Raw genomic sequence first — 27,022 nt, forward strand, 5'->3', positions numbered from 1 at the left:
ATTTTTGCCATTCTTTGAAGCATCCAGCACGGCTTGTCTCCGGGATTGATTGATTAAAAAAAGCATTCTTGGCCATACATTCATCTTAATCACGGAAATTCTCCCCATGGGCCTGTGGGAGATTTATGGAGCCCCACATAACGGCGCCTGAATGGGGCTTAGAGAGGCCAGTGTTCTGAGGAGGAGGCTGGGCTTGGGCCGGACTCCTCACCCGCTCTCTGCCCTCTTCCCCTCGGCCTTCCAGAGCCGCCTCTGCCCTCTCTCTTGCCGGGGCGCAGAGCGGCCTTCCGGGGGGAGAAGCGGGGCAGGGGGCGCTGGCCGTGTCTCCCCGACACCTCTCTCCGCCTCCCCCCCCCCCACAGCCCCCCCCCCGCCGTCCCGCCCTTTTCCCCTGTGAGGTCATCCTGCCCCCCCCCCCGGCGCCGGGCCCGCCTCCTCCTCCTCCTCCTCCTCCCTTCCGGGCGCGCCATGGCGGCGGCGGCGGCGGCGGCGGGGCTGTGGCGGGCGGAGGCTCCGCTGGGCCGGGGCTCGTCGGCCGCCGTGTACCGGGCGCGCTGCCTGGGAGACCCTCGCGCCCCGCCGGCCGCCCTCAAGGCGTTTCTGCCGCCCGCCCGCGGGGAGGAGGAGGCGGAGGCGGAGGGAGGCGGCGGCTACGGCTTCCGCAAGGAGCGCGCGGCGCTGGAGGAGCTGCGCGGCCACCGCAGCATCGGTGAGAGCGCGCGGGGGGGGCGGGTTCCGGGGCTTGTGCAGAGAGCAGGAGCGGAGGCGAAAAGGGGCTTCCCTGGCAGACGCTCCCCGTCTGGGCTGGGCGGGGGTGGACTAAATGACAGGGGCCTCGCGGCAGGGGGCGGGGGGGGGCTTTGCCCAAGGAGAGCCCCAGCCTGGGTCTCCCGCAGCCCGGCGCGCTCTCCGGCCCCTTTCTGGGGCACATCCTCCCCCGGGAGCAACCTGGTCTACGGCATCGCCCGCCATGTGCTGGGACCAAACTCCAGAGCCCCTGGCGACCCGGAGCCGCAGGGCGGTTGTTGAGTGATTCCGCAAATGGGGAACCAGCCAGGGGGGCTTAATCCAGTGCCTGATGATGGTATTAGTGATTGATCCTTTGACAGGAAATACCTGCTTTGCCCTGCCCATCTCCAAGGCCAGAAAGCTCCGATTCAGTGCATCCCATTTTGCAAGGGAGCAGTCCCCAACCTGTTGCCCTTCATCATCCCTGACCATTGGCCTGTGAGAGCTGCAGTCCAAGTCACTGGGAGGTCAAGAGGCTGGGGAAGGCTGGCGCAAGTCTTGTTGAGTGTGTTCATTTTGTCTGAAGCCTGAGTGGGAAACAGACATGCTCAGTGGCTTAGAGCATGGTGTGCTAAGACGCCAAGGCGGCGGGTTCGATCCCCCTCTGGGACAGCCTTGCAGGGGGTTGGACTAGATGAACCTCAGGCTCCCTTCCAGTGCTGCGAGTCTGTGATTCTAAGACTCTCTTGTGTAACATGCCTTGTTGCTTTGCTGAAGAGTGATACTTAAAACTTCCCAACAAATAATAAATGTGAGACTTACCACTGCATCTCAAGGCAACTGTGCTTTCATCTGATTTGGCTTCTCACAGCTGCTGCCAGAGGTCAGCTGCAGATTACCATCACCTTACGGTAACTGCTTCTTAACCTCTTGCAATGAGCATGCAACCCTATGGCTGTCTTTGTTGAGAGACATAGATGTTTACTACCAGGCCAGCCCCAGCCCCAGCCCCTCTTGCCCCCACACCGCCAGACATACTGATGGGAACTATGTGACGGATGGTTGGCTCTGCGCATAACAGCATACATCTACACCAAATGGTCAAGTGTAGCCCCTGTACAGCACAGAGCATGGCTGGTGGTAACTTACAATGGGGCTTGGAGCAGAAGGAAACTGACTTGTTTCTGGGAACTGGTCCTGAGGAACAACCAGTGTTTCCATCTAAAATTCCAAAGGCAAGAAGAATCACAACTAGGCAATCCATGAAGCGCATTCAGGCATCCACTGGAAATGCTGCAGCTTGGCATATCATACTTTGGCCAACAGCTGCAATGAGTGAACCAAGTCTTGTTGCTGTGCTACAGGGGGAAAGATCCGGAAAATTGGGCCGCGGACAGGAATTCAGCCAGACGGATTTCCTTCTCAAATGATGCCATATTGGACCCATGCAGAGTATCCAGGGTGTTTGAATTCATTTCTGTACCCATATTGCCAACCATGTTGGCAGTGACTTCCATTGCAGTAGAACTCTGCATGGATCCAGACTAGAATTTTATTTGGTGCTACCTAAAGACTGTTTTGTTGTTGACCTTATTTGTGCTGCATCCATTTTTCTTCGATGGCCACAGAGTTGGGGTAAGGATTCTCTTGAAGGTTAGAGGGTTAATCCCCCAAAAGAAACAAGCGGCACTTGCCTAGCTCTGGATTAAATTATACCCAGGCCCAGATGCTCTAGGAAAAGTGCTGGAAACAACTGAATCTTGTATGTTCCAAATGCGGCTTTTTGTGGGAATCACTGCCTTAGCGCAGAACAGCTTCCAGGCACCAGTGGTCCCCCACCAAGTAACCCCTGCTGATCCTTTTGGGGTGTTTTTCTACCTGCAGTGACTTTGTACGGTGTGTTCACCGACTACCCTTCTGCCCAAGGCCCGTTGTGCTGCCTCTTGTTGGAGTTGCTGGACATCAGCGTGTCAGAGCTGCTGGCGCACTCCAGCCTGCATGGCTGCTCCATGTGGATCACCCAGCACTGTGCGCGAGACGTCCTGGAAGGCCTTGCCTTCCTCCACCACAGAGGCTATGTGCATGCAGACCTGAAGCCGCGCAACATCCTGTGGAGTGCGGAGGAGGAGGGCTTCAAGCTCATTGACTTTGGACTCAGCTTCAAGGAGGGAATTCAGGTTGGTCAAGTGCCATTGGAACCTTTTAGGCAAAAAGGTAATCAGAGAGGTGGGATGACTGCAGAAAATGCTGAATGGCTTTGGGGCCCTTGTGCTGTGCACACTCACCCCACTTTTGCCTTTTCTAAAGGAGGTGACGCACTTTCAGAAACCGGCAAAAAATGCCAGACAAAAGGCGTGTGTGCACTGTAGCAAAAGAAAACACTTTCAGCTGTAAAGATATCTTTGTCTATGACCAGGAAATTGTTCCAAATTCTCTTCGGTTAAAAACTTCACCCTGTGTATGTGTGTGTGCCCGTGGGGGGGTGGAGGGGGGTACATGCAGTGCTTTTATTAAAGCGTATCCTGAAATCTTTACGGAAGGGATTGCTACTATTCTGCTCTGTGAGCATTGTTGCAGAATTGCTTGAGTACTTTGTACACATTTAAAAGAATGCTCTAGGCTGCTTATTGCTCAAAGGCACTGCTTCCCAAACTTTGGTCGCCAGTTGCTTATGGACTACAATTCCCATCATCCCTGACTACTGGTCTTGCTAGCTAGCGATGATGGGAGTTCTAGTCCAAAAACAGCTGGAGATCCAAGTTTGGGAAACACTGCTCTAAGCGGTGTGGCCCTGAGGTTTCCTGTTTCACACAGAATCATAAGAATGGTAGAGTTGGAAGGGACCCCGAGGGTCATCCAGTCCATCCCTTGCAGTTCCTACGCATGTGTAGGAAGACACGGGTTTGCCGCACATGAGGTGAATTCCTTTCTCCCAAGCAGTCTCAGATGCACATGGGACTCGTCCACATTTCTGATTGTCCCATGCTTTCTAGGCAGGGGTCTGAGCCTGTCGCTTTCCCCCACAAAAATCTGCTCTTAGCGCTACATCAGAACAAACAGCAGTCCACGGAAAACCTAATGGCTGTTTGTTCTGGTTCAGCACTAAATGGTGAGTTTTCCCGGGGGAAAGCATGAGGGCTAATGGAAGACTGAGCCCTCGGGGCCGCAAGGGGGGGGGGGGACCAAGCTCTTGCTGCTTTCAGAAATCTGCAGGAGGAGTGCTCCAGAGGTTTGGACGAGCCCCCAGTTAGCGTGGGTAGAACAAATTGCTCCGCCCCCTGAGTGTGTGAAAAGTGCCTACCAATTCCTCTGGTAGTGGAAGAGCAAAACTTCTGTAGTGCTCGGATATTTCCGCCTGGAAATGGCACAAATCAACATTTCAACATACACTGAGGTGGTTTTCCAGTGAGTTTCTTTTCAGAACCCCCTGAAACATTTTAAACTTAAATCACAGAACAGATTTCCTATGCAGCTGCTGAATTTTTGCTTGTGAATTTTTATATTTTGCTTCTATATAAAAGTTTCTTGACAAATTCTTGGACTAGCAAAAGTTAAGCATTTCCTTGTGGTATCCTTTGGCTCTGCATGAAGCAGCCTAGGTGGGCGATTTCTCTGGATCACCATAAAACAAACTAGTATAAGGTTTCAAATCCACTGCAGTGCTTTGTTATGATTTTAGACTTCTAAGCAAACGCTTCGTTCTCCCCAGGATGTGAAGTACATTCAGACGGACGGATACCGCGCTCCTGAGGCTGAGGTGCAGAACCGCCTCTCCAAGGCGGGAGTGCAAGGCGGGACGGAATGCACTTCTGCTATCGATCTCTGGAGTCTTGGAATAGTATTACTGGAGATGTTTTCAGGAATGAAACTAAAACATACTGTCCAGTCTCAGGAATGGAGGGTGAGGAGCTTTGCAGTAATTTTGCAGAGATATCAGTTAGCTTTTGAGATTTGCAGGCTTGGTGGATCAGAGGAATGCTTAATAACTTCAGTAGGGCTTTTGACAAAGTCCCCCAGGATATTCTTGCAAGGAAGCTGGTAAAACGTGAGTTGAACGAGGTAACTGTCAGGTGGATTTGTAGCTGGTTGAGCAAACCCAAAGAGTACACATTAATGGTTCCTTGTCATCCTGGAAATAAGGGATAAGCAGAGTGCTGCAGGATTCTGTCCTGGGCCCATTGTTGTTCAACACCTTTATAAATGAGTTGGGTGAAAGAATGGAAGGCATGTGTGTCAAATTTGAAGAGTACACCAAACTGAAAGGGGTGCAGAAGACAGAATCAGAATTCAAAATGACCATAACAGATTGGAAAACTGGACCTAAACTAACAGAATGATTTTCAAAAGGGACAAATGTAAGGTTCTGCACTTAGGCAGGAAGAACCAGATGCACAAATATAGGATGGGGGACACCTGGCTTACTAGCAGTACGTGCGAAAGGAATCTAGGGGTCCTCTATAAAAATAATTTATTATTTATACCTCACCCATCTGGCTGGTTTCCCCAGCCCCTCTTAGTAAACCATAAGCTTAACATGAGTCAGCAGTGTGATGCAGCAGCAAAGAAAGCTAACACTATTCTAGGCTGCATCAACAGAAGTTGAGTGCCCAGATCAAGGGAAATAATAGTACCACTCAATTCTGCCTTGATCAGATCACACCTCATCTTTGATGGCAATTTCTCTTTGGGAGTTTTGAAACTCCTCTTTGAAGAAGACAGCACCTTACATGGCTTGAATTTGCCTTGCTGGATAGATAAAATACTGAATGTTGCAGCTTTCCTGATGGGAGCCAGTACCTTAACAGTTTGTGAAATAAGCAATCATTTGCTTGGGGAGGAGCGGAGGTGACATGAGCTGACATTAGCGCATGTCGTAGGAATGTAATAAGCTGCCAGCTGAGGCCACAGATCCTTCAGATTCAATATTGTCGTCACGGACAGGCAGCTGCTTTCTGGGATTTAAGGCAGCCTTCTTCCCCGGCCCTCCCTGGCGATGCCAGAGCTGCACCTCCGAGCCATGAGCTTTTCCTGTAATGTAGGGTTTATATAATAGCCTTGCTATAAAGTTACTGTTTGCACAACCCTTCGTCCCTTCCATGGGTACCTTTGCAGTCTCCCAACACGGCGACTGCAGCTTCTCACAGTCCTCAGCCAGGTGTGTTGTACCTTCTTTCAGGGGAGAGATAGGATATCCCTACCCACTAGCACAATCATAGGTCTGGAGCATCCTCAGGCCTCCATCCCCACAACGCAGATCCCAGTGCATCTCTCCCAGAGAGCCGGAGTGAAGAATGGGAGGCGCCTCAAAGGCACCTGGGTGGTGCTAGCAAGTGATGTGAGCTTTAGTGGAAGAAAGGAAGAAAAGTCCAACCCAGCAGGGTACCTGATCTGCCTCTAAAGTCAGCAGATGAAAGATACTTCTACACTCTCCCAACTTGGAACAGCCCAGGGCATGTGGTGTTGGTGGCCGAGTACAAGCACAAGGGGGGCTCTAATCCCTGGTGCAGATCGCTGAAGAGAAGGGAGGAGCATCAACTAATTTTAGGAATGGGTAGAATTGCCTTGGTTTGCTTTGTGTCAATACTGAACCCACCATGGAATAGGTGTTATGGAGCAATTTACTGCGGCAGGCTTAATGGGGGGGGGGGGCTTACAGCAGTAGCTGGCTCTGCTACAACCTCAGGGAACTCTGTTCAGATTGTTCAGAGTAAATACAAGATGGGTTGGGGGTTTTTTCCTTCTAAGAGATTTTCTTCCCACCTCTTCTTCCTAGGCAAATAGTTCTGCCATTATTGAGCACATTTTCGCCAGCAAAAGTGTAGTGAATTCTGCCATCCCTGCCTATCACCTCAGAGACCTCCTCAAAAGGTATGTTGCCTGTTAGCTTCTGCAATGTTTTCTTCCTCGGGGGTTTTGCCCTGCCGCTCTAGCTCAGCCTCTGGATTTAGTCAAACAAAGGGGGAGTTCCATTGTTATCTACGAAGGCTTTTGAACAAGAGGGACTTTCTGCCTCTGGTGACTCTCCCTTAACCTCAGCAATGCTTCACATAATAAATAGGATTGTTAGGTCCCAGCCCCAGCTTTTCCTCTCGGGCTTCCTTAATATGGCAGATACAAAACCAGCATTTGCCTCCCATAAGGGCCCTTAAGTGTTTCATCACTTAATGGATGCTAAAATCACTACCGCTTATGTGAATGGAAAATGGTTGTTAAAAGGCAGCGGCTGGGCAAAGTCTTGCTCGGGATGTGGCAGAGATAGTAGATAGTAACCAGGCTAAGGTATGCCAAAATACCATATAATTTATTTTGTATCATATCAGCCCTCATTTTTTGTCATTCACCTACAGTTTACTTAATACTTTTCAGTTGCTGTGGAGAGCAGCAAATAATTGCTAGCTCAGGCAATGTGTATTTGCAACTTTCCCCTTTCAGTCAAGTCTTTTAAATAATAATAATAATTTTTATTTATACCCCGCCCTCCCCAGCCAAGGCGGCTTACAAGCAATAATAAAAACAAATTGAATGATTACAACTTAAAAACAAAATTAAAATACAACATTAAAATATGGAAACATTAAAATATTAAAATGTAGCCTCATCGCAGGAGGAGAAGGAAAGGAAAAAAGAAAGAAAGGGAGGGAATCAAATTGGCTCCAAGCCAAAGGCCAGGCGGAACAACTCTGTCTTACAGGCCCTGCGGAAAGAAATCAGATCCTGCAGGGCCCTGGTCTCATGAGGCAGAGCGTTCCACCAGGCTGGAGCCAGAGTTGAAAAGGCCCTGGCTCCGGTTGAAGCCAATCTAACTTCCTTAGGGCCCGGGACCACTAGGGTGTTGCTATTTATGGACCTTGAGGCTCTCTGTGGGGCATACTAGGAGAGGCGGTCCCGTAGGTACGAGGGTCCTAGGCCGTGAAGGGCTTTAAAGGTCAAAAGCAGCACCTTAAATCTGACCCTGTACTCTACCGGGAGCCAGTGCAGTTTGAAAAGCACTGGGTGAATATGCTCCCATGGCAGAGACCCCGTGAGGAGCCTCGCTGCAGCATTCTGCACCCTCTGGAGTTTCTGGGTCAGCTTCAAGGGCAGCCCCGCGTAGAGCGAATTACAGTAGTCAAGCCTGGAGATGACCGTCGCATGGATCACTGTGGCCAGATCGGGGCGGGAAAGGTAAGGGACCAACTGCTTGATGCGGCGAAGGTGGAAAAATGTCGCCTTGGCTGTTGCTGTAACTTGCGCCTCCATGGAAAGGGAGGCGTCAAGGATTACACCCAAACTCTTAACGGAAGGCAATGGCACTAATTGGGCCCCCGCAAGAGAAGGGAGTTGGTCCCTCATCCCCATGCCATCCCGACCCAGCCATAGGACCTCTGTCTTCGAAGGATTTAGTTTCAATCGGCTCCCACGAAACCATCCAGCCACAGCTTCCAAGCATCTGGTCAGTGTGTTCGGGGCCAAGTCGGTGTGGCCATCCATCAGCAGATAGAGCTGAGTGTCATCAGCATATTGGTGACAGCCCAGCCCAAAGCTCCGGATAATCTGGGCAAGGGGGCGCATAAAGATGTTAAAAAGCATTGGGGAGAGAATTGCGCCCTGCGGCACTCCACACACCAAGGAATGGCGCGACGACATTTCCCTCCCTAGTGCCACCCTCTGTCCCCGACCAGAGATAAAAGAGCACAGCCAGTTACGGGCTATGCCCTGTATCCCCACGTCTGCGAGGCGGTGGTCCAGAAGATCATGATCGACCATGTCAAAGGCTGCTGACAAATCTAAAAGGATCAGCAGTCCTGACCCGCCTCAATCCAGTTGTCTACTGAGATCATCTGTGAGGGCAACCAGAGCTGTCTCGGTCCCAAAACCAGGACGGAAACCAGACTGAAATGGATCTAAAGCCGATGTTTCCTCCAGAAACCTACCAAGCTCTTCAGCAACTGCTCTCTCGATTACCTTACCCAGATATGGAAGATTTGAAACTGGGCGGTAATTGGATAGGTCTAAGGGATCCAATGAAGTTTTCTTTAGGAGTGGACACACTACTGCTTCCTTCAGTTCCCCTGGGAATGTCCCCGTGTCAAGGGACAAATTGATAATTTCAACCAGGGGGGTCCGCGCAACATCTGGACACTCCCTAATCAGCCAAGACGGGCACGGATCAAGGAGGCAGGTGGTGGGCCTACCAACTTGGAGGAATCTATCCACATCAGTAGGGAGTATCTGATCGAAATGGTCCAACACTGGACCTGAAGTCAGTTGAGGGGCCTCCAGTTCAGTCACTGTATCTAAATTGGCAGGGAGGTCACGGCGGAGCAACAGGACTTTCTCCGCAAAAAAGCTCGCGAATGCCTCACAGCTGTGGGTCGAATTTGTGCTTAAATTTGGTTGTCCTCCTAAGGACGTTATTGACCTAATTATTCTAAAAAGTTGTGCCGGGCGAGAGCTAGCGGATGCAGTGGAAGCTGCAAAGTAAGATTTCTTAGCAGCTTTCATAGCCATCTCATAGGCTTTCATAAGCGTCCTATAAGATGTTCTTGAGGCTCCGTCATGAGTCCGTCGCCATACTCGCTCTAGCCGTCTGAGATCCCGCTTCATTTTCCGGAGCTCCTCAGTAAACCAAGGGGCCCGGTTTCGACGGGGTCGCAGAGGGCGCTTAGGCGCGATCTCATCAATGGCTGCCAAGAGCCGGTTATTCCAGTCCTCAACAAGGTCATCTAATGAGTCGCCAGGAGGAGCAGGGTCCCGCAAGGCCTAACGGAATCTATCCAGATCCATCAGCCTTCGCGGGCGAGCCCAAATAGGTTCGGCACCCGAGCCGGGGAGGAGCGGGAAGTCAATCTTGGCTTTCAGAGCGTAGTGATCAGACCATGGCACTTCCACAGGGGGGAGCATGATCACATCTATGCCAGCCCCAAAGATCAGATCCAGCGTGTGGCCTGCTTGATGAGTGGGGCCCAAAACAAACTGGGAGAGCCCTAGTGTTGCCATGGAAGTCACTAGGTCCAGAGCCTGTGAGGAGGGAGCGGCATCGGCATGGGCGTTGAAGTCTCCCAAAACCAGTAGGTTTGGGAACTCCAAGGCCCAGCCCACTGCCACCTCCAGCAGGTCTGACAGGGTGGCTGCCGGTGTGCTGGGTGGTCGGTACACCAGCCAGACAGCCAAGCTCTCCTTGGTGCCCCACACGAGACCAACACATTCAATGCCGGAGATCGCCGGTGATGGCAGAGCTCTGAAAGAGCAATCCTCCCGGATTAACAACGCTACTCCTCCCCCCCAACCCACAGTCCGCGATTGATGAAGGACAGAGAAACCTGGGGGTGTTAGCTCATGTAGGGAGACTACTTCGCCTTCCCGTACCCAGGTCTCCGTCACGCAAGCCAGGTCAATCCCTTTCGAGACAAAAAAGTCACGCATGGTGGCGGTTTTGTTGCCTATGGACCTGGCATTGCACAGCACCAATGACGGAGGTGGGTAATCCTTGCTCTCCCTACCCTTATCCCTTGGGATGGGGCGTAGATTGGAAGGGGTTCAAGGATCAATGCATCTCGAAACCCTTCACCGATAGAGATATCTAGCCCCACCGCCATTCCTCCCTCTAAATAAGTAAGATGAAGGTTTAAAAAAAGTAACCAGGGGTCAAAGCCCCACACAAATTAGGAAATTGTGCAATAGATTCATGAAACAGTCATCCTTGTGTAAATAGGACTAGCTAGAAGGTTTCACCAGTAGATTGATTAATGAGACCAAATTGTGTTTGGTGGAGCTGTGAATTTGCAGTCTGCTTGTTTGGTTTTTTGAGACTATTTTGGTAATAATATTTATGGGAAATAAAATACTAAAGATGAGCTTTCTTTCCAGCAACATGTAGTAAGTTACCTAATTTGCAGGTGGGGGAGATCATGATTATTCATTCTCCTTGGCATAACTCAGTGTGGAGAATCTGCGTCCTGGGGAGAACCAGTGGCATGGCCATTCATCTTCAAAAGAGAAAGGCAGGAGAAATGTATATGTTGCTTTGTGTTCCAGTAGCACACTTCCACAGAATGGCACTCAAGGGAACCTGCAGTGCAGCCAAAATAAAATTACTAGCAAATGACCACTAAAATACATAATAAGGTTTATAAAACCAGCATCACCATAAAGCCATAGAATTGGAACAATGAAAGCTGTGGTGTCATGCTTTCTCCAGAACCTGGTGGGCTTTTGCTATTCTTCTAGAAATCAGCTTGGATGCAGCTTGAATGGTCTCCCTGTGGGGAGCATCTCTGCAACTTGCTTGTACAACAAAGACTCCTTTTTGCTTTCCAGCATGCTTCGCGAGGACCCACAGGAAAGAGCCACTGCAGCAAAGGCCTTGTGCAGCCCCTTCTTCAGCATTCCTTTTGGTAGGGTGTATAACGTATTTCATTTCTCTGGCCACAAATAACGCTTGCCTAACTGGCCCTGACCCTGTTCATTTCATTTTGAGAATTTCTATCCATTCTCTGCATCAAGTTTAAGCTGGTTAACATCTTAAAAACAACATTTGTCCTTAAGAGGGACCCTCTGGGCATCTTGTGGACTCCGAAGGGTATGTTTTCAATTAACGTTTCCTCCTTTCACACTTCTCCCGTGTGCCATTTGAAATGTCTGAATCGGGCTTAGCCCCATTTCACGGATGTCTGAACCCAAGGGATAAACTTTAGGGAATTTGCAAGGGATAAACTTTTTAACTCTCTTTGAGAATAGGATTGAGTAGGTTGTAGCAACTTGCATCGAACCATTTCTAATTTCTCTTTGATATAATGATTACCTTACATTGCTTTAACAGCCCCCCATATTGAAGATCTGGTGATGCTTCCAACTCCAGTGCTAAGACTGCTAAATATTTTGAGTGATACCTCTCTCCAAAATGAAGAAGAATTTGCAGGTTGGTACATCTTGATGTAGCTCCTTATCCTTCAGCACGCTACAGAACCTACTAGGAAGGGGGATGGCTTGAGATGCACTGGAAGTGGGAAAGGCAACTATTTCCGAGAGCTGCCCTGGACAGAGAGAGGAAGAAAATTATCCTGCTTCAAGCTAGGCGTGATCCAAATTTAGGCAGAGCCAGTAACCTCCAAGCAAAAATGTTTAAAGAATTATTGCATAACAAAAGTAAATATGTGTGCAATATTTTGAATAAAATGGTCTCTAGAAGAGCAGCGCTTGCAGGTTGATGTTACAGATTCCCACCCCACCTTGGTATTATTATTATTATTATTATTATTATTATTATTATTTATTTACTTATACCCTGCCTGTCTGACATGGTTGCCCCAGCCACTCTGGGTGGCTTCCAACATAATAACAACACAGAAAAACATTCCACGTTAAAAACTTCCCGATACTTCTCTGTTTGACATCTGATGGGAAGGCTTTCCACAGGGCGGGTACCACTACCGAGAAGGCCCTCTGCCTGGTTTCCTGCAGTTGCACGGAAGAGAGGGAGGCCTGTGTGTACTGACATCCTCCCCACCTGCAGATTCTCCCCTCTGTAGCTCTGGAGCCTGAGGAAGCGGGTGAAGGATGAATTACCTTGAAGGGGGCTTGTAAGGGAGAATCAGTGGATGCGGGAAGGCTAAGCACCTTTCTACTCCCACTCAAACCACTGTTGTGCTTGGAAAAATTGTGGCTCCTTTTGTGTCAGTAGCAGAAAATACTGAGTACAAGAGACAAACTGAAAGAGAGATAACTACCGTTGGTTCCCATAACCCTTCTGTGTTGTCTACATTTATGGGGGGGCGTGATCCGCTCTACATATTACTGATGTCTGTTACAGAAAGAGCGGAGAACCTCTGGCATGTGGGACAGTCTTGGAGTTCCAGTTTGACCTGCAAGGTCCTTTCCCCCGCCCACCCACCCACCCACCAGCTGATGTCACTATGTGATCCTGTTCCCAGCAGTGCACACGATCATGCAGCCAAGGCAGCAGGATTTAATCCCTGTGTGTCAGCAGAGCAGGGACTGAAGCCCTGTGCAAAAGCAGGCTGTGCAATAGCTTGCACCTGCAGGCTGCTTCAGAGAGGCTTTTGCAAAGGCTTTCAAACAGTTCCTGTGATCTTGATATTGGAAGCTTAAAGGGGAAGCATGGGGAGAGTTGGAAGCACTTTCTTCTTGTGCTCCCTTTTTAAAACCTTCAAGGTTGGGGACTTAAAAGCCAGTGCAGGGAGACTTGCAAAATGCAAGGGATTTTGACAGGCAGGTGGCCCCATGTGCATGTCAGTCATGTGGCATCATAATTTGGCCCTGATAAGGACCTGGTGCACAGAGTCCAGAAGGTTCCCCACCCCTCCCCTAAACCATTTTGAAGACTGAACCAACTGCTGTTTGTGCGGTTTTTTAAAAAGTCTCCACAGCTAGTCATTTTCAGTAGAATAAGGGAAGGGGACATGTGGTGCTTGTGGCAGCGTCTAGGCCCCACACAGTGACTCTGTTTGTTTTGTTTAACTTCTAAGACCACCATTATGTTCCGGTCACTTGAGCAACTGAGCAAAAATGCATAGGAGGGAGCTGCTCATCTGAGTTTCATCCTGAAGTGGCAAGCCTGAGAATGCTCGAAAGCAAGCCTAGGCACAATTCTTGGCCTTGAAAAAGTGTATTCCTTGGTGCCTCAGGGTTCCCTAGCTCTAAAATGGGACCAGGATGCTGATCAGGAATGCTGACACAGCATGCTGCCCCTTAAAAATTGCCACTGAACCCAGAACTAACTGTGATTGACCCAGTGACTAACTTGGAGCTTCTCTCTGTGGCGCCATGGACCTCGCTTGGGAAATAAGAGTATTTTTCAATAATAAGTTTTATTAGTTTTCAGTTTCAACAATCCAATAATAGCCTCATTATAACAATGCCAAATTATAATACAATTAATAATACCAGTCATTGAGATGCCAAATTATACAATTTAGGTGCCCCCCTGCCTCCTGCATACTAGAATTGATGGTTTGATTATTTATTTTGTTTCTTCATTCCAAAATTTTATAAATTTCAGTTACACTCCAGTCAAAATACCAATACCTTATATCGCAACTGCAGTTTTAACAACTTCCATTCGTATTGACACATTAAATGATTTCTACACCTACAGGTGAAGCATCCTTCCTGTGTGTGGCAATTATTCTGTCCATAGTGCTTCTTCTTGTCCTTGTCCTTAGGTTTATCTTTTGTCAATTGTTGCTGTTCTCCAGCATGCCTTGGGTGGCGCTAATGTCCCATTATTGTTTCAGAAGTTCTCCATTGTTCTGTCCCTGGTTCATTGTTTTGCAGCTACAAAAGTCACACTTTCCCAATAAATTTCTCTAAGCCTGGGAAGGAGAGCAAGCTGTCAAACTTCAAATAACTCAATAATGAACCTTTTCAACCCTTGGCAAGTTTGCAGTTTTCTCTCATCCCTCCGTCCAGCGGAACATAAGCGATTACACTTCCAATTAAATTAAATTCCAAGCCCCTTTAGCATTATTCAGTACAGTCTAAGGATAATAGGGAGTTGGGAAGAATCAGCTCTGAGTTTCCATCATAAACCTTTTGCAAAATAGAACTCTCCCTTTTCCCAATTTTTCATTTTTGTTTTACACACACAATTCCATTTGATGTTATATTCCATATCTGCAATCCATTTTTCACCCTCATCATCTGAATATCCATAATTTAAACTACCATTTCAAGGGAGGGTTGCCAAATCATGTATGTAGAGAATAACACTTTATATAAGGAAACCACGGGCTTCCCTCCCCCCACACCGTCTTTTATACCAAATGAAGTCTTTCAAATTCAAACTTTAACAACCTTGCAGCTGCTTCGATTCCACAGTTTATGATCTCATTTCTTCTAGCACACATCTCTACATTAGTCCAGATTAAACTCTGATTAACAGGACAACCTCTGCTTCTTAATGGCAGCGTCGGGGGGTTATCAGTAGGCAAAGTGCTTTTGCACTCAGCACCTCATACCTCCCACAATCCATGCTGGAGCGAGAGCCAGGTACCAAGACGAACTGCGAGTGAAGCCCATCCCCCCCCCCCGTCCCTGGGGAGAATTTGCAAGGGATAATTAACCTCAATCATCCTTGTTTTTACTTCGCCAACAATCTCCTGCTGTCGTGGGAGCTTTCTTCATTAAGGCAGACCGGAACCAGAAGCCAGGAAATAAGAGTTTTAATTGCCTGCCCTTGATTAGGTCTTTGTCCAGCTCTGCTGGCCATTGTGGGCAGGGTGGTGGTGTCAGCCTCAGATTTCCTGGTTAGATTTCTGCTTGTCTTGTAGTAAGTTTCTCCAGTGTGCAGCTCATGGCAATTGGCCGCCTGTGCCACCATTTGGGGCCTTACTCTGGTGGATGGATCTCTGGATTCTAGTAAAAGCACAAAGCTGAGGTCTGCCTGCCCCTAAGGTCTAGAATACTTACTAAGTGCTGGGGTAGCATTTAAGACAGATGTCCAGGCACTCAGGCTTGCCCCACTAGTGCCATAAGCCCTTCTCCTCCATGCTGCATGGAAGAGCAGGTTGTACTTGCTTAGAATATGGACTCAGGCAGTTTAATGATATTCTGGCTGACTCACATAGATAGTTCAATCGATCAATCTTTATTACGGTCCAGAGACCCAACAAATCGTTACAAAGCAATGCACAATTCAGACAGCCTACCTCCAGGTTAAACAAGCATTTTGCTCAGACTTAAAGATAGGGATCATTGGTTCTTGCAACCACCGATAAAAACTTTGCCACTGCTAATGTTCTAGCGTTTGTCCGGTCTTCCAATAGGAACCTGACATAATGAGCCTCTGATTTTCCTGGGAAAGGTACCAGCAAGGGTAATATCAGTTCAGCCCTGGCTTGCTCATATTTCGCACAGTGCAGCAAAATACGTTTTATAGAATCGATGTCTTGGGCACATGAGCAAAGTCTGTCCTGGTAGGGAGCTCCTCTCCACCTGCCATCCAACACTGCAGAAGGAAAGACATTTCATAGAATCATAGAATCATAGAGTTGGAAGAGACCACAAGGGCCATCGAGTCCAACCCCCTGCCAAGCAGGAAGCACCATCAGAGCACTCCTGACATATGGTTGTCAAGCCTCTGCTTAAAGACCTCCAAAGAAGGAGACTCCACCACACTCCTTGGCAGCAAATTCCACTGTCGAACAGCTCTTACTGTCAGGAAGTTCTTCCTAATGTTTAGGTGGAAACTTCTTTCTTGTAGTTTGGATCCATTGCTCCGTGTCCGCTTCTCTGGAGCAGCAGAAAACAACCTTTCTCCCTCCTCTATGTGACATCCTTTTATATATTTGAACATGGCTATCATATCACCCCTTAACCTCCTCTTCTCCAGGCTAAACATGCCCAGCTCTCTTAGCCGTTCCTCATAAGGCATCGTTTCCAGGCCTTTGACCATTTTGGTTGCCCTCCTCTGGACACGTTCCAGTTTGTCAGTGTCCTTCTTGAACTGTGGTGCCCAGAACTGGACACAGTACTCCAGGTGAGGTCTGACCAGAGCAGAATACAGTGGCACTATTACTTCCCTTGATCTAGATGCTATACTCCTATTGATGCAGCCCAGAATTGCATTGGCTTTTTTAGCTGCCGCGTCACCCTGTTGGCTCATGTCAAGTTTGTGGTCAACCAAGACTCCCTAGATCCTTTTCACATGTACTGCTCTCAAGCCAGGTGTCCCCCATCTTGTATTTGTGCCTCTCATTTTTTTTGCCCAAGTGTAATACTTTACATTTCTCCCTGTTAAAATTCATCTTGTTTGTTTTGGCCCAGTTCTCTAATCTGTCAAGGTCGTTTTGAAGTGTGATCCTGTCCTCTGGGGTGTTAGCCACCCCTCCCAATTTGGTGTCATCTGCAAATTTGATCAGGATGCCCTTGAGTCCATCATCCAAGTCGTTGATAAAGATGTTGAATAAGACCGGGCCCAAGACAGAACCCTGTGGCACCCCACTAGTCACTCTTCTCCAGGATGAAGAGGAACCCTTTGGGTTCGGTCAGTCAGCCAGTTACAAATCCACTGAGTGGTAGCATAGTCAAGACCACATTTTACCAGCTTCTTTACAAGAATATCATGAGGCACCTTGTCAAATGCCTTGCTGAAATCCACTGCGTTCCCTTCATCTACCAGGCTTGTAATTCTGTCAAACAACGAGATCAGGTTAGTCTGACATGACTTATTTTTCAGAAATCCATGCTGACTATTGGTGATCACAGCATTCCTTTCTAGGTGCTCACAGACTGTTTGCTTAATGATCTGCTCCAGAATCTTCCCTGGTATTGATGTCAGACTGACTGGGCGGTAATTATTTGGGTCCTCTCTTTGCCCCTTTTTGAAAATAGGGACAACATTTGCCCTCCTCCAGTCTGCCGGGACTTCACCTGTTCGCCAGGAATTCTCAAAGATGACTGCCAGTGGTTCTGAGATCACATCTGCCAGTTCTTTTAATACTCTTGGATGCAGTTCATCTGGCCCTGGAGACTTGAATACATCTAAACTAGCCAAGTATTCTTGTACTATCTCCTTAGTTATTCTGGGCTGTGTTTCCTTTGCTGAATCATTTGCTCCAAATTCTTCAGGTCGGGCATTGTTTTCTTTATCGGAGAAGACTGAGGCAAAGAAGGCATTGAGGAGTTCAGCTCTTTCTGTGTCCCCTGTTTGCATTTCACCATCTTCTCCTCTGAGTGACCCCACTGTTTCTTTGTTCTTCCTTTTGCTACGGACATACCCATAAAAGCCTTTTTTGTTGCTTTTAACCTCTCTAGCAAGCCTGAGTTCATTCTGTGCTTTAGCTTTTCTGACTTTGTGTCTACACGTGCTGGCTATTTGTTTGAATTCCTCTTTGGTGGTTTCCCCCCTTTTCCATTTTTTGTACACATCCTTTTTTAATCTTAACTCAGTTAAAAGTTCTTTAGATAGCCACCCTGGCTTCTTTAGGCACCTTCCATGTTTCTGTCTCATTGGTATCGCCTGACGTTGTGCTTTTAGTATCTCCCTCTTAACAAACTCCCAGCCATCATGAACTCCCTTTCATTTTAGTATTACTGTCCATGGGATCTCACCCAGCACTTCCCTAAGTTTTATGAAGTCGGCTTTCTTAAAGTCAAGAAATTGAGTCCTAGTATGCTTGGCTGCTCCTTTCCGCTGTATAGTAAACTTCAGAAGAGCATGATCACTCGCGCCTAATGATCCTTCCACTTCTACCCCACTAACCAGGTCATCAACATTGGTTAGGACCAGATCTAAAATGGCTGTTCCTCTTGTTGCTTCTCCCACTTTCTGGACAACGAAGTTGTCTGCAAGGCCAGTGAGGAATCTGTTTGACCTTATGCTCTTGGCTGAGTTTGACATCCAACAAATATCCGGGTAATTGAAGTCCCCCATTACTACTATCTCCCTTCCTTTTGCATGCTTGGCCATCTGTTCCAGGAAGGCATCATCTATGTCCTCCGTTTGGCTTGGGGATCTATAGTAAACTCCCACAATGAGGTCCCTGTTATTCTTCTCTCCCTTAATTTTGACCCAAATGCTCTCACTTTGGCTTTGAGGTTCTAAATCTTGGATCTCTTCACAGGTATACACATCCCTGACATATAACGCCACTCCTCCTCCTTTCTTGTCTGGTCTGTTTCTCTGAAATAGATTGTATCCCCCCATTATTACATTCCAATCGTGGGACTTATCCCACCAGGTTTCAGTGATGCCTATTATGTCATATTTAGTTTGCTGTACCAAGAGCTCAAGCTCATCTTGTTTATTTCCCATGCTTTGCGCATTAGTGTACAGACATTGAAGTCCATTAATCATTCCCCCGTGACTCTTATTTAAGGATTTTTTCCTCCCACCACTAGGTCTGTGTGCTGTTTGCTCCATTTGGTCTATGACATTTGGATGATCATCTTCATCAATTGATAGACTCCTACCTTCAGGAGCACTGTCTCCCTCCCCCACATTAGTCAGTTTAAAGCCCTCCTGATGAGGTTTCTGAGATTTTTGGCAAAAACATTTCTCCCAACCGTTGTGAGGTGCAGCCCATCGCTTGCCAGAAGTCCATCTTCAAGAAACTGCAGTCCGTGATCTAAGAATCCAAACCGTTCCTGTTTACACCATTTGCGAAGCCAGCTGTTCACTTCCACTATTTCCCCCTCTCTCCCTGGGCCACGTCGTTCAACTGGGAGGACAGATGAGATGACAATTTGTGCATTTAATTGCTTCAATTTCCTGCCCAGAGCCTCATAGTCTCTTTTGATCTTCTGGAGGCTATTGCTTGCAGTGTCATTGGTTCCCACATGAACCAAGAGGAAGGGGTATTTGTCAGTGGGTTTTATGATTCCTTGCAGTCGTTCAGTTACATCTTGGATCTTAGCCCCGGGGAGACAGCACACTTCCCGAGACATCTTGTCAGGCCCACAGATCACTGCTTCTGTTCCCCTCAGTAGGGAATCCCCTATCACCACTACACGCCTCCTCTTAGGTTTGGTCGGGGTTCTTCCGTGAGCTGTCCGCTCCAAGGTCGCCTGCACATTCCCTGAGGACTGACTTTGCTGCTCGTCTTCATATACCTGATCGACTGTAATGAGGGAGAGATCCTCAAATGGAGTCTGCTCTTCGTCTTCCATGCTAGGGGAGAGGACCTCAAAGCGATTGTGTATTTCTATACAATCAAAGCGAACCCTGGGCCTCCTACTTCTTTGAGTCACGTTTCTCCATATATCTGGCTCCTGTGTTGGTGAACTAGCGTCCTTCTCAGGGGAGTCCCCTGTCTCCTCCTTGGTGGAGACGGTGTGCTCTGTTGCTTCCAAGAAGAGCTCCAGCTCTCTAATTCTTTGGAGCGTAGCTACACGTTCCTCCAGTTGCTGGACTTTGTCTTTTAAGAGGGCAACCAACATGCAATTGCTGCAGGTAAAACTGCCTACAACCTTTGGCAAGATGGCAAACATCGCGCAGGAACCGCAGGCGACTGCAGCTGTTCCCTCCCCCTCCATCTTGAGAACGTGTTGTTGGGGGTGGCTACAGCGGTCCTCCATCATAAAAAGCATGAAGACAGGAAAAATAACTCCTCCCACAAAAAAAACCTAGGTCTCCCCCAACAAACGTTTGAGACTAGCTCCCCTAAATCTAAAAGATGGATCCTCCCACAGCTAATCACCTGCCTCAACAGAAACCCTGCCCCCTCTGACCTTTGCACAGGGAGAGCAGCCAATCAGCCACAAAGAAACACACACACACACACACACACAAGAAAACCCTTTTTGCTCCTTCTTCAACTGCTGCCCTGCAAGGTCAACTGCTGCCCTGCAAGGTCATTTAGTCTGGCTTTGGTGAATAACCTTCGATAATTTGGTACTGTCAGGTTTTTAATGTAAGGCGTTAACTTAAAGACATGCCCATATTGTACTCCTACTGCCAGCAGACTACAGACTACGTGTGATCGAGATCGCAAGTCACTATGTGCATTATCCCATAATCTTTGCTTTAGCATCTTTACACTACACTTGATCTTAGCCAAAAGGCCGAGAAGCTTTAGCATCTTTAGGACGCCTTCATAACCCAGGTAATAAAGTTGGGGGGCGGGTGACAGACCAATAGAGGTGGCTTTTCTAGGCATGGTTTTCTGCCATTTGGTGAGAAACTCCTCATTGGTCAGGTGTTGGTATAAACCCTTTCCCTAGATCAAATACTGAAATCCTGAGCCAATGTTTTAGGGCAGCCCACCACGCTTTAGTTGAAATTGGGTATTCACCAATTTCTGGCTATATGGTACTTTGCCCAAGTTATTTACTACCGTAAAAAGTGCTGCCAGAAGCGGAGCCCACCAGTGCTGGTTTGATGTGATCAATTTCGGGGATAAAGACTTTCCCTGGAGTCTTTCTGCTCTTCAGATTCCCAATTAATGTATAGACTTCCTCCATAGTAACCGGCCTCCGCTGAGGGAGCAGTGACAGTTCTGCCCTGTCATCATCCTGGAAGCTGGAAGGGAGGTTTGGATTTTCCATAAATATATTTCTGAAGTGGTTCTCCCAAACCTGAGCTGGAATGGCACAGCTGGGGGCTGAAGAGCTATTTTTCATTGAGTCGGAGACCAGTTGCCAAAAGAGTCTAGTTTCATTGTTTAGTGAGGCATTCAATAGCAGGGACCAGGAATTTTGTTTGGATTGCCCTTTTTTTGAGGCCAAAAGGGCTTTATACTCTTTTTTAAATTTTGAAATAAGATGGAGGTAAGTAATTTAGTCCAGCATTTCTATAGGCCAAATAAGTGTTCCTTAAGGCTTCCTTCTTTGTACGGCACTCTTGGTCAAACCAACCGTGCCCTTTAGCAGTGCGGGGCTTGCCGGCTGAGTTTATGTTGACAGAGACCACATCCTGCAAGGACTCAATGAGATTTTCGTAAGCCGTCAGGGAGGAATCTATTGATAAATTGTTTATTATAATTGATCCTAATTGCAGTTTCTGAATTCAATCTATTCTCAACTGCAATTGCTATCTGAGGTGTCCGTTTTTTTCTGCACAATGCTGGATCATTTGCTTTATCTATTTCCTCGTGTTCTATGTCAAGCCTGGACATATCTTGTTGACCCCTATATGTTATGAAACATGCAATTTGTGGCGAAAAAATATGTTATTGATTATGTTTGTTTGTTTGTTTGTTTGTTTGTTTGTTTGTTTGTTTATTGCCCTTCCTTCAAGCAGCTTAGGTAAGTGGCTTAGTCTTGCAAGAACCTTGCAAGAACCTTGTGCAGCAGTTGCTCTGGAGGCAAGCAGGCATTCTGCAAACAGGATTCCTGGGTCCTTCTGTGCCAGTCTATCCAATATGCTACGCTGGGTCTTTGCTATTTATTTTCAGTTGTCTTCTCAATTCCACAGATATCGTGGATGACATAAGAGAAGAATGTTGCAAATATGGACGGGTCGTGTCCCTGTTTGTTCCGAAGGAAAATCCAGGCAAAGGCCATGTAAGTACTTGGGCAGTCAAGATTTGTGTGTATGTTTCATCTTTGAGGTTTTGGTCTAAGGCTGCACTGACCTCTCCTTTTACAATGACAGCTGAGTGAGGCACATACTGAGGTTTCCTGATACAACTCCTGCCTTCTATCTTGCATAGAGAGAATGATTCTCTTATAAATGGAAGCAGTTTTTAAAAAATAATAATAATCAGATTTTGTGTGTGTGTTTGCATTTGTCTCTCTGGGAATCTTGGAATACTTTACTGCTTGTATATATCTCTAAAATAAAATTGTATACTATTGCATTTCAGACTTGGAGACAGGATTTTAATAGCATTATCTATTAATGCAGTATGCCTCTGAAATGCCACACGATTAAGACTATAAAACAATAGAAATGCACCTCCATTTAAGTTTTTCAATATTACCTTCTATACTTTATCCAGAGATTCTGGTAACATCTTCTAGTGTTATATTTTGTCTTTTAAAAATCACACTACTGTAGTGTACCACACTTAACATTTTGCAGAATTAAATCATTTTACAATCTTTTCTTATCAAATAAATGTATACCATTTTAATGTATTTTTCTCCTTAGTATTTAACAAAGGTAATCTACCAGTTTCTGGGAGGTGTCTTGCCTGTCCTGGAAAGCAAGAGTGCAAGGGGGCAAAGGAGATTGACATTCCTCCTGCTTCTTTTCAGGTCTTTGTTGAGTATGCAAATGCTGCGGATTCAAAAGCTGCCCAACGAGCCCTGACTGGGAAGAGTTTTGACGGCAAGTTTGTTGTGGCGACATTTTACCCACTGAGTGCCTATAAGCGAGGGTATCTTTACCAAACCATGCTTTAGTCTGCGGCAGCGGTCAGGAGAGACGCACGTATCCAAAGCTGCCTTGCTTTGCCAAAGTATTTTCCAGAGCGAACTCCATCTGTACTCCTCCTTTCTCATTCTGTGGTTGGCAAGAAAAAGGCCCAGGTGTTTCTGTTTTGTTGCAATGAAATCAGCCTCCTTCTTGCCTTTGATTTACTCTACAGTAACCAAAATGCTGTGAAATGGATGTTGGAGATTGAAGGTGAAGAAGAATTCAGTGGGAAAGAAATAGAGGCACATGGCAGTGTTGGGGGTTATGGCACCGAACTTAGAGATGCCAAGCATTGAATGGTGTCTGAAAGAGTCCGTGAAGCAACTCCGGAGTTCCTTGTGCCACAAGCAGAGAAGCAGCAGAATGTGCCATGGAGGACATGCATTCGGATGAGGCTTTTAATCTGCCTTCAAACAATTTTATGGGGAGAACAGAAAACATTGTCAGCCCATTGTACTCCTCCCATGTTTCCCCAGCACTTCCTCCTCCTTGTCTTCTTACCTCAGAAAGTCTGTTAAGGAGGGGAAAGTGGAACAGGAGTGGAGGGGGCAATGGGTGCCATTTTGAGGCCTTCCTCCTTTCTCTATTGTTTCCAGTTTCAGAGACTTTCCAAGTCCCTTCCCTTGATCTGAGGGCTCTCCACCTTAATTAATTGCTTCTTGGAAAGAGGTTTTCCCAACCCACACTCTTCAGTTGGCTATTTAATCAATAAGTTACACTGGAAACAGTAGCACTTGCTTTAATGTAGAAATGTTTCTAGCTCTAGTCCTGTAAGGCTGCCGCCTTCTAGCTGTGTGCTGCAAGCACTGCTCTTCTTTTCACAATTTTACTATGGCCAAATAGTGAAAGTAACAAGCAGGAGAAATCAAGCTGACAAGCTCTCTAGCCTGGTTGTGAAACTGGCTGTTTGATAAAGATCAGATTGTGAAACTGGTTAGTCTGCAGAGGGGGCATTTTCAAGCAAAGTCCACAGGACTTTCAGTCCAATTTGTAGCTGTGTTTATTCAGAAGTAAGCTTAGCTGCAAACCTCTTGCCCTGTGCTACTGGAACTCTTTTTAAAAGCAACTACTTTTTCAAAAACTTTGCAATTGTGCTAAAACGGTAGAAAAAACCCACAGAAAGTGATGTGCTAAAATGGCACAGAGATGCAAGCACCTCAGAATGTTAGGAGAAGGGTTTGGTGGCCACTGGTGAGGACAGGGAAAGGCAAAGGAACAACACCGCCCACCCTAGGGATGGAACATAACAAGATCTACACACCCAAAAGAGCACAAAGCCTGACACATCTAGTGGGTGGCCAACTGCAATGTCACTTGTATCTTATAATGGAAAAACCACAATGGGAGCACCCAAAACACAAAATCCCAGCCAGCTTTCAAAGCCTTCACACCCTAGGACTGAACATGTTAGGCTGTATCTGCAGAGACTTAAAGGAACATCCTCAGCCACAGAACAGGATTGCTGCCCTAAAAATAGGGGATCTGAGGCAAGGTTGGGTCACCCAGATGATTTGGCTATATAGAAGTTGAAGCTAGACAATAGACAGGTTGCACTTGTGGCATCTAGCCATTCCTTTGTAGTACAATGAAGCCTTTCTCCCAGGAAGAAGGCGAGAACCAGGGAAGGCACCTTTTGGCTCCCTACGTGTAAGCCCAAATAGAAAAGTAGACATTATCTCTAAAATGCTGCATTAGAAAGAGCCCTCATTTTCAAGTAAATCCTGGTTTGTGTACACTCCAGTGGATATTTCAGGCCCTGATCAAGTGCAGCTCCCGTGATAGGGCTCGTTGAGCTATGAGCCTTCTCTCTATCTAGTAAGAGACTTGTCGGGAGGTGGTTTTGTTTTGTTTTACAGTCTCTAAGAAATTGCCTGTTTGTGTCTTCCCAGCATCATCTGCTAATAGTTAGGCAGGTGCCTACAGAAAGGATTTAATTCTGCTCGCATAATGATATTATGGGGTGTTGTCCAACCAGATTCTTCCTGGGAGGCTTTCTGTAGAGTTACTTTCCTGAGCCAGTTTTAAACATGTTTTTAAGAGAAGAGTCTTTGTTCTGCTAGAAATGCTTGAAACTTCTGAAATTTGACTACTGGTCCTGCCCTCTCGAGGCTCCCAGTTCCCAGCATCTTATGCATGCTTCCCCTCAGCTTTCACTGCTGCTACCGAGAATGGAAGGCACCCCAGTTTGTGGCAGCAGTTTGCCTTGCTCTTAATCCCCCTTGACCCCGGCTGCCTCTCTTCCCTGCATGAGGATCCTTCACTTCTTGGTTTCTCAAAAGTTATGCAGCATTTCTGACAGAGTTGACTTGGGCAATGGTAGGAAAACAAGAAAGAGACGTTTTAAACGTCTCACCCACTCCTTTTAGAAAATACTTGAATTTTTTTGTAATGTCTTCAGAAGCTAGCATTTTAGAAGGGGGTGGGGGTGTATGCATAAATAATTAGGATTCTCTTGTGGCAAATTTATTCCTGGGTTTTGCCTCCTTGCCTTTCTGAGCTATGAATTATTTAAGACAGGATATTGTCTGCACTGACAATTATACTGATATTGTTGAGTTTGTTTGTCCTGCGTAGCGTATCTGATATAGATTTTGGGAGAGTGACATTCCTGATTCTGGATGGGGAAGCGAACTGCATCCACAGCCTCCAAGTACCTCAAGTCTTCTATGAAGAGTTTGTGCAGTCTTGTCCTCTCACCTCCATAATTCACCTGGGTTTCAGTGGTCCTGCCCCTTTCAGTCTTCGTGACTTGGTTAAGTAGAATGAATGTCCAAAATGTCTACTGTCACCCCCCCCCCCCGCTTTACTGCCTGAGCTTGGGCTTGGCAGGGAAATGTTGCTGAGCTGCTCCTCTCTTAGCTGAGGGGGCATCTATTTTGAGCACATTTTAAGCCAGAACTGCACGAGAACTTGAAGGTCATGGGGCTTGTGGGCAAGGACAGGGGTTCTGTCCAAAGACCCATTCGTAGCTTTGCACACATCTGACCTGGAGTCCATTTTTGGTTCTGGCCCGCCTCCATCTCTCTGCCCCAAGAAAGACAATAGCACTGCCTGTCTGGCTGGACTTGACTGTTCAAGAGCGTTGACATGATTCCTTTGCAAACTGTTCTGTAAACATACGTCTTCTACTCAGATTATTTAAGGAGATCATGTGCTCTATGCACCATTGCTCAGCAGCTCAAAAGATGAATGTACAATTTTAATTGAAAAATAAAGTAGATTTGTTCTGATGTTAACCAAGCTACCTTTTTTTACGGGCTGATTTGTGAGAGGGAAATTGGACTTCCAAACTGCATTGGAGATTATTGGTAGAGGGAACCCACACCCTAATCTGCCCCACAGTTTTTCAAAAATGATCCTAGCATGTATGTTGTGCTTTTAAGTATTCAAATCACTTCACATATGTGAACATGCAGCGGAAACTAGAGTCTTGCTGTCCAGCATCTGTTGGTGACAGAACCTGTGAGTTCATTCCCCCGACTTGGATGCTCTGGATAAAGCTTCATTGGGGGCAAAACTATAGTGCTGTTAAATTTGTCACTTGCAGTTTCTGGTTTTTCCCCTCATTTCTTTAGCATTAAATAGCAACCACTTGGATATCTGGTCAGAATTGTGAGACAATGGGCATTAGCTCTTCCTTGTGTTCCCACATCCACTGTGGGAAACACAGAAGGGAAGAGCTGCTCTTTCATGTTTTGTTTGGCCTTTGAGCTTCCCCACTGATCTCCATCAGGGAATCACACACCTGCTAAAAATAAAGATGGATTCAAGTGATGTATTCAGCACTGCATGTAGGTGACTAGATCAACCAGCACAGTGAAGTTCCATCAAACTGGGGGGTGGAATGTATTTTTTTTTGGGGGGGGAATGCCTTTAACTGGCAATGGAGCTTCCAGAAAAGTTTAGAATTTGCACCTAAGAATGGCTTTTTCTAAAGAATTCAGCTCCCCATATTACTTTCTGGAAACAATGTGAATATTGTCTTGACCGGGGCGGGGTGCACTGCTCACACAGCCTCTGATGTTCAGATTTCAAGCTACAGGCAGCCTGGGTGGGTAAGAACTGGTACCCCTTTCAGCTTCTATCACACTCTTGGCAGCCCCGGGACTGACTGACACCCACTGATTTCAGTGGGTCTGCTAGAATATTTTAACGGGAGTTATGGTGTCTGGTCTGGCATTGGTTTCAAGGTTGTTCTTTTAATCATAAAATATACAAAATAAAATCAAATACTCCAGAGTTTTCAATAAAATTACAAGCCACTATTTCATAAGTTAAACATATACATTTTCTAGTTCCATGAATATCTCAGCAAGTCCCTCCCTGCTGCTAGGCAAATATCAGATTACACACTTAAGATGTTGGGATAAAGGAGCAACAACCTGCAATCTCTGCCGCCCTGGAGCTGGGTGTGTGCAAGAGGCCAGCATAAGCTAGATATAGCTTCTTCTATCCCCCGCCCCCCAAGCGATGTAGCCTCCTGTGTGATTAGGA

The 27,022-nt window shown here is 46.9% G+C and overlaps 1 protein-coding gene across 1 annotated transcript; it reads left to right on the forward strand.

The window, feature by feature from the left end:
• Window positions 1–468: 468 nt before the first annotated feature.
• On the forward strand, window positions 469–25,764 carry UHMK1 (U2AF homology motif kinase 1; the record flags this gene model as incomplete). Its single annotated transcript, XM_081010256.1, has 8 exons — window positions 469–709; window positions 2,614–2,906; window positions 4,439–4,630; window positions 6,503–6,597; window positions 11,029–11,105; window positions 11,531–11,629; window positions 21,584–21,672; window positions 22,369–25,764. 8 exons carry the CDS (start codon window positions 469–471, stop codon window positions 22,513–22,515), a joined length of 1,233 nt encoding a protein of 410 aa, XP_080866382.1. The 3' UTR covers window positions 22,516–25,764.
• Window positions 25,765–27,022: the final 1,258 nt, after the last annotated feature.

Source organism: Podarcis pityusensis, assembly GCF_964106645.2.
Source record: "Podarcis pityusensis genome assembly, chromosome: 6".
Classification (NCBI taxonomy): Eukaryota; Metazoa; Chordata; class Lepidosauria; order Squamata; family Lacertidae; genus Podarcis; species Podarcis pityusensis.